This window comes from Arachis ipaensis, chromosome B01, assembly GCF_000816755.2.
Source record: "Arachis ipaensis cultivar K30076 chromosome B01, Araip1.1, whole genome shotgun sequence".
Lineage (NCBI taxonomy): Eukaryota > Viridiplantae > Streptophyta > Magnoliopsida > Fabales > Fabaceae > Arachis > Arachis ipaensis.
This window is the reverse complement of record NC_029785.2, coordinates 15,574,186-15,581,350: the sequence shown is the minus strand read 5'-3', so window position 1 is coordinate 15,581,350 and position 7,165 is coordinate 15,574,186. Positions and strand designations below refer to the sequence as shown.

Sequence of the window (7,165 nt, the reverse complement as noted above, 5' to 3'; positions counted from 1 at the left end):
TTTTTTCTTCATATTTTACCACCTGTAATACAGCTTTTGAATACATCACAGACAGTTTACCAGCACAGATAGTTTAACTATGGGAAAAAATATACATGGAATAGAAGTTGTTGATAAATGGCAAATATTTACATCATTTGTTCAATTTACAAACTACCAAGCAGTTGGATTACCCAGTTTCTATATCAGCAGAATTAATCTGACAAAACGGACTTAATAATACAGAGGATGGCTTCGACAGCCTTATAGCACTACTCTCTCTAATTGACCGATCTCTCTGTGTATTCATCTCACTGAATAGTATTCGGGAAGCGTACTCCACTCTATAGTGGTCCACCTCCTCCTACAATTAAAAAGTATATTCTGTTTAAACAGCAATATTAATTCAGTAAAGTAATACAGAGTTATATGGTTCTAAAGACAGTTACCTGTGGCCAATTATTCCATTGATACTTCCCCTTTTTTATGTTTTCCGGCTCAATTAACTCCATCCACTTCATAATGTACACAGCGCAGTCATAGCTGAAAACGAAAAAAATAAATTACAGTTCTCATTTACAAAAGTTTAATGTTTACATTTCCTCATACTCGTTAGTATTGCCATCTGCATCTTCCTTCAGTCTCGTCCCCCAGATGTAGCACTTTTGTTTCATATCATCTGGAATTTGATTCATTCCCCCAGGAGTTTCAAACTTTGCAGAACTTTCTCCCCCAGTCTCCCTCTGAATTTGTGGACTTGTGTTTTTTCCCTTCGCCGCACTGCTTGCTATTCTTTGGACCAAACTGTCCAATTGTTCTATCAAATTCGCAGCTTCTGGAGATTTTTCCCTTTCTGTCTCCTGTGTTGACGCCCCCTCCTGGCTTGAATCAGTCAATCCAAGGCTGAATGATGGCACCCCTGGATCTGTTTTAGGAATATAGGATGCTGTCCGTGCCATCATCAACAGGGCAGCAGCGTCTTCTACGTCTGGATGACTGCATCATCATGTATAAGAATAAGAATAAGAATAAGAATATACCGATGATAAGCAAAGATTGATTTTAGTCTGATGGACTTACATTTTAGTTGGAGTTGGGGGAACCATGGGTGTGGTCTCTTGAAGTTGTTTGGGGTTTCAGGAGTGCTGCACAGTTACAAAAAATTAATCACGGCGTAGAAAAAACTAAGCAGGAACAATATACACCCAAACTATTAGCTAATATACACCCAAACTCTAAACAAATATACACTCAATACTATTTCTTACGTTTCTGTAGTCCCTTCAATCTGTAGCATAGGGGTTGGTTCAAAATCTGTCTCAGTGGTTGTTTGGGATGCCGGCACAAAAACCTGAATCGGGACTCTAAACAAGAAGAAAAACGAAAGGTTAACAACGCCTTTGAAAATAATAAGGTTATAAGGTTGAAATATTATTGGAAAACTCACATTGCAAGCGCTTCCGACGGTGTCTGTTCCCTCACAACCATCATATTCGAATCAGACGGACTCAACCTAAAATACACCCAAAGAAATTCAAGAAATACACTAGAACAATTCAAAAAGAAGACAGGCTTTGTTTTTTTTGAGAACTTACATACTTGCAGTTTTTGCTTTTTTTTCCTGCCTTTTTTTTCTTGAATAAAATAATAAAGGGCTTTTTTTCTAAAAAAAATATATACAGAATTAGAAGTAGAAGGGTAATAAAAGAACAAAAGTAACGGTTATTTGAAAGAGAAATTACATGCTATGTGACGGCTGGTTTACACTACTCTATTCTGTGCGTCCTTGAGAGGAAGGAGCATCACTTCCCAAGTTCACAACCGGCATTCTAAAACAGATCTCATGTTATTCAGACAAAATAAGATACAGGTATAAAATACACCCAAATGAATGCACAAGATACAACCAACCGAATGGATAATATACACCCAACACAACAAACTTAATATCCCAACTTATTAAACAACATACACCCAACTTGATCCACAAAATACACCCAAATGGTTCCACAAAATACACCCAAATTATGATAACAAGATTTTATTAAATAATAAAGCTTCTTACGTTTCAGACGACACATAGCGACCTTCTGTCGATCGCAGGTCAGGTTGGTTCTCGCTGCGAAACAAGAAACAATTATTAGCAAACAACACACAACAAAATCTGAAATAGACACCCCAGCAAGACATACCCCTCTGCAGCAGATTTATCAACGTTTTCCCTTAGCCATTCATCCAGTTCGTCACTTGATATTTCATATGTCTCACTACATTCATAAAAGAAGATGTTAACAAAAATAGCTACGATGATAGACGGTAATATAGCTTACGAGGTACTGTACCCATCAAAGTATTGATCTTCTTTAGGAGGTGAATCCTCCACAACAACTTTTTTCTTTTTTGGTTGTGTTCTGGGTGAAAAAAAAAGAGTACCAATCAGAAATAAAAAATTAATTTTATCACAGAATATTATGCAAAGAAGTGCTTACTTTTTTGGTGTTGTTTTTGTTTTTTTCTTCTCCTTCTCCTTCTCTGCAGGTGATGATTCTTCGCTCCTATAAGTTGATAATAGACACTTCAGTTAATACACGAAATCTTTATAATGAAGCCAAAAGAAAGGAGTAATAATTTCAGGACATTACTCATCACTTTGTTCAGATTCAGATTCTGAATCAGAATCTGGCTCCTCTTGCCTCTGCTTTCTTTTTCTGGAGTCCATTCTAGAAGGCAAACAATGATTATTTAGAACATACTAAAAATACACCCAACGTGATCAACAAAATACACCCAACACGAAAAAGAAATTACACCCAAGTATGGTACTTACTTTTTCCCCTTTTTGCTGGGGTGTTTTCTTGCTGAATCCTCTGAGTCTTGTTGAGTCTCAGACTTAGAGGTAGAAGTGTCACTGTCAGTAGCTGTTTCTGTCTCCGAAGACGATGTTGGACTCGCCTTCCTTTTTTTGTTTTTTTTTATTTCTTGTTTTTTTTTTCTTTTTTTTCCTTTTTTTTCATTTTTTCTCTTGCTCTTGTCTCCGCCATCTTCACAATCCCCTGAAACATGAGATATTTTAGCTAGCAGCATTCAGGTAAATAAAATACAACCAACATATTATGTTTACTTACCAAAATTTCCTCTCTTTCTGCAGTCATTCTTTTCACCAACTGCTCCTTAGTCCAGTTCGCAATCCAAGACTTTGGTGGTCTTTCAGCCCTCTTCTTGCCTTTGTTTTCTGAAAGATGAAAGTATATTATCATCAGGGCAAAGAGGCAGCCATCAATTGCCTTCTTCTTCTTCTCCTGGTAGTCTGTGATGCCCTTGATTATGAAGGTCAAAACATGTCCCCCCCAGTTTCTCTCCGATATGCCGTCCATCTTAAAAATTGGGGCCAGGTGCACAGGTAATATTTTGTTTATCGTCGTTGGCAAAAGGAACGCCATCTGTATGTAGAGGATGAATATCCTCTTGAACATCAGGAGTTCCTCTTCGCTGCCAACGCCGATTTCCATCATTTCATTGGTAAGACTTTTGAGGGTCTTACCCTGGAATCTTCTATAAATTATTTTGTCATCGTCAGAAAGTTGCTTATACTCAACTTTCTCAGGAAACAGATTTCCTACAAAAAGGAAAACAACAAAGTATGAAAATCGGTTCAAACACACCCAAGCATCAACCTTAAATACACCCAAGCATGAACTTAATATACACCTATAATTTTGAGCTAGTTACCTGTTGCATTGATGCCAAGCGCATCACCTATTGTCTTTGGTGTTATTTGGAAAGAACCATATCCTGTCTTCAGTTTGTTCTCCCCAAGTTTGAAGTTGTTTGCCAGTTCCCTTAAGAGTTGGTGATCCACCCTTAGTGGTGGGATGTGCATCAACCCTCCAAATCCGAGATCCCTGACAATTACCTTCTTCTCCTCAGTCATGTTTCTGAACTTATCACTCAGGAGATGTGTGGCACACTTAAGGTCCTTTGTTTGGTTTCTTGCTGCCATTTTGTCTGAAACGAAAAATATACCCAAAGACATCAGTAATATACACCCATATATATGAGTCAGATACACCCATTAATAACAGTAAGATACACCCATAGATATGATTCAGATAAATCCATATATATCAGTCAGGTATCACTCAAACATGCTTCAATATCAAATTAATTGAGATATTAGTAAGATACATGCATATATGAGTCAGATACACCCATTGATAACAGTGAGATAGCCCCATTGATATTATTCAGATACATTCATATATATCAGTCAGATATCAGTCAAACATGCTTCAATATCAAATTAATTGAGATATTAGTAAGATACATGCATATATGAGTCAGATACACCCATTGATAACAGTGAGATAGCCCCATTGATATTATTCAGATACATTCATATATATCAGTCAGATATCAGTCAAACATGCTTCAATATCAAGCCACATTACAAGTTCAAGCAGTATTCACCCCCCAATCTACGGAATAAACTCCCAAAAATCAACAACAATAGCAGGAGAACTTATTAGAAGAACGTAGAACGACGTAGAACTTAGAGGAACAACGTAGAACTTGGAAGAACGACGTAGAACTTAGAACAGTGTAACAAAGAAGCAACAATAATAGTAAACCCTAGAAGAACGACGTAGAAGAAAAGTAAAATATACAGTAATCTTAATGAACTTACGTTGAGTGTTGTTGCTTTGTTTTCTCTTCAGATTCTTCACGGAGAGTTTGATGTTGTTTTGATGGAGGTTTCGAACACCGATTTGTATATTTTGAACTTTGATTTTTGCTCGAAAATGGGAGCGTTTCCTTGTTTTCGAAGCGTTTTGAGAAGTGGAAGAAGTGGAAGAAGTGGAAGAGTCTGCTATACGTAACCGTTTGTGTTGAGCGCGTGATTTTGACGTGCCATGTTATGTTTCTTTATGCGCGTGTCTTCGATTTGGGCTGGGCCAACTTGGATGCTTGTAAACTTGTATGTGTAGCAGGCCCGTTAATTTTTTGTGTGTTAGTTAAATTTAAAGCAGTTAATCTTTGATGATAGGTATACTTATTACTTGTCAAAATTTTATTTTTGCGTTGATGGAGGATTGTTGGGACGTGACAAATTATAATGATAGTAACATGTTGAGTGTTGTTGACGAAAAAATATTGAAAGTGATTCTCGTTAAGTAGGAGGCGCTTGAATTAATGAAAGAAGATATATTTTAATTAATAATTTATATTAGATACATTTAAGGTTAATTTAATAATGTATAAATATTTAATTATTTTACTATACATAATTATTAAAATAATTATAATAATTTAAAAATTACTAGCAAAAATAAATCAAGCGAAATTAGACATCAATTAAAAAATATCTTATAGATGGCTAAATTATGTATATATTAATATGTAGGTAATCACTTAATAATATGTAGATAGACATATTTATACTAATAATTAAAAATATAAAATATTTATACATATGTAAAAGGTAATATAAATTAAATTAAATGACTTTGGTAGATATTTTTGTTTAAAAAAAATGTTACAATACAAAAATTTTATCACGTACAAAAAATATTATCATCAAAATAAATCCTAAACGAACCAAAATTAAATTCTAAATGCTAAAGCATTTTATTCTTGTGTACTATTATAATTTTTTTATAACGTAAATTATTTATCCTGCTACAAAAATTAACTATATAACTAATAATTAAGCCATAATTAATGAATGATTATAGTCTAAAACATTATTAAAAATAAGATTATTAAGAGTATTAGAATAAAAATAACATGTAAAAATAAGACTAAATTAATATTTTCAAAAACACAAAAATACATCTTTCATGACAAAAAAATTGTCCACTTTTCATAAAAAAAAAATCGATCAACACCTACATTTACACAAAAAAAAAATTAAGACCCAAACAAAAAAAATTCAAATAACCCCAAATCCATAAGATATTATGTTTATTATTTTCGTTTTTTATTAAAAAAAATTTAATTAAGACCCAAATAAAAAAAAATGATTTGGCCCAAAAACTTAAATCTATTAAAGAAAAAAAAAACAAAAAACCAGCCCATTATTATCATTCATAATTAATGACTAATCAACTTTACATCATTAAATATTTTAATTTATTTACTGCAATAGGATCCACATTCTGCATCAAAATCAGTTTTTGTCTTTTACTATAGCTTTAATTGTACTCTCTTTCTAAATACTTATCCTACTAGGAGAAGGACAACAAATTTCTACACATATAGAAAGAATTTCTCTTCTACAGGCTGAGGCCTCTTGAAGCCGTCTGATCGCGGTCTCTGACTCGTGAATCTTTTTCTCTACCCCCACCAGGTCATCGAAAACGGCGTTAAGCATATTTTTTATAAAAAACTTAAAAAGCTCATCTCCAAGCCTAGCCTACTCTACATTATCATATGGTTTCGCGGGCACGTCCAACCGTATCTTTCCAGCGGAGTCGAAAGCTTTCATTTCATATTTCCGCTTTGGCTTCTTCCTATGACTGATTTGCTGCTCCTGAATTTCTAGGGATCAATGCTTGATAGAATTCACCATTATATATATATATGTAAAAATTAATTTGAACACTACACCTTGATATGTGCTGGCATGTTTTAACACAACATATACTCTAACAGATATCTAGTGTATATTACAACTCAGTAGCCTGTAGAAGGAATGTGCTTCCACGTCATTGGCACTGCTCCCTTGTAAACATTTATATGTACACAGATAGAATGCAAGTCATACATGAGTTATGTATGGAGTATGGACTAACCACCATGAACTGAACTAACATTCAGTGAAAGAGAATGAACTGTCCTCAGTGCTATACATAGAGTTATCACTTAAACTAAAGTTTAGTCTCTCTTGATTCCATTTTACAATCTCTCTAGCATATTTAAGTGCTGCATCAACACTATCTGGCTCCAAGCCTTTCACCAGAGACACATACAACTTTCTACCTGTAATAGATGAATAAAGCCTCTTGAACTTAACTGCTATGTGATGGGACGCTAGCTGAGCAAGAGAAGAGTTATTGTTAATGCTGTTTTTGTTGTTGCCAGAACATTGACAGCTAATTACAGGGTGAAAATCAGCGAACCATTTGCACCGAGTTGGTGGAACTTGTTTTATTTTCTCCTCAAACTGATCTAGTTTGTTTAGTATCAG

The 7,165-nt window shown here is 34.5% G+C and overlaps 3 protein-coding genes and 1 long non-coding RNA gene across 4 annotated transcripts in view; all 4 read right to left on the bottom strand.

Moving 5' to 3' along the window:
• LOC107616821 lies at positions 1,105 to 1,483 on the bottom strand. Its single transcript, XR_001614656.2, has 3 exons — positions 1,427 to 1,483; positions 1,248 to 1,343; positions 1,105 to 1,124 (listed from the first exon to the last, which is right to left on the bottom strand). It is a non-coding gene; the product is annotated as an uncharacterized LOC107616821 (long non-coding RNA).
• LOC110267413 (protein PXR1-like) lies at positions 2,208 to 3,264 on the bottom strand. Its single transcript, XM_021113074.1, has 3 exons — positions 2,807 to 3,264; positions 2,622 to 2,699; positions 2,208 to 2,534 (listed from the first exon to the last, which is right to left on the bottom strand). Exons 1-3 carry the CDS (start codon positions 3,061 to 3,063, stop codon positions 2,465 to 2,467), a joined length of 405 nt encoding a protein of 134 aa, XP_020968733.1. The 5' UTR covers positions 3,064 to 3,264; the 3' UTR covers positions 2,208 to 2,464.
• On the bottom strand, positions 3,137 to 3,938 carry LOC110265298. The gene is made up of 3 exons (XM_021108231.1): positions 3,709 to 3,938; positions 3,264 to 3,595; positions 3,137 to 3,202 (listed from the first exon to the last, which is right to left on the bottom strand). Exons 1-3 carry the CDS (start codon positions 3,908 to 3,910, stop codon positions 3,137 to 3,139), a joined length of 600 nt encoding a protein of 199 aa, XP_020963890.1. The 5' UTR covers positions 3,911 to 3,938.
• The window catches only part of LOC107626175 (extra-large guanine nucleotide-binding protein 1), a 6,075-nt gene continuing 5,504 nt past the window's right edge, over positions 6,595 to 7,165 (bottom strand). Inside the window, exon 9 of the mRNA XM_016328994.2 lies at positions 6,595 to 7,165. Coding sequence (XP_016184480.1) covers positions 7,162 to 7,165 — 4 coding nt within the window. The 3' untranslated portion in view covers positions 6,595 to 7,161.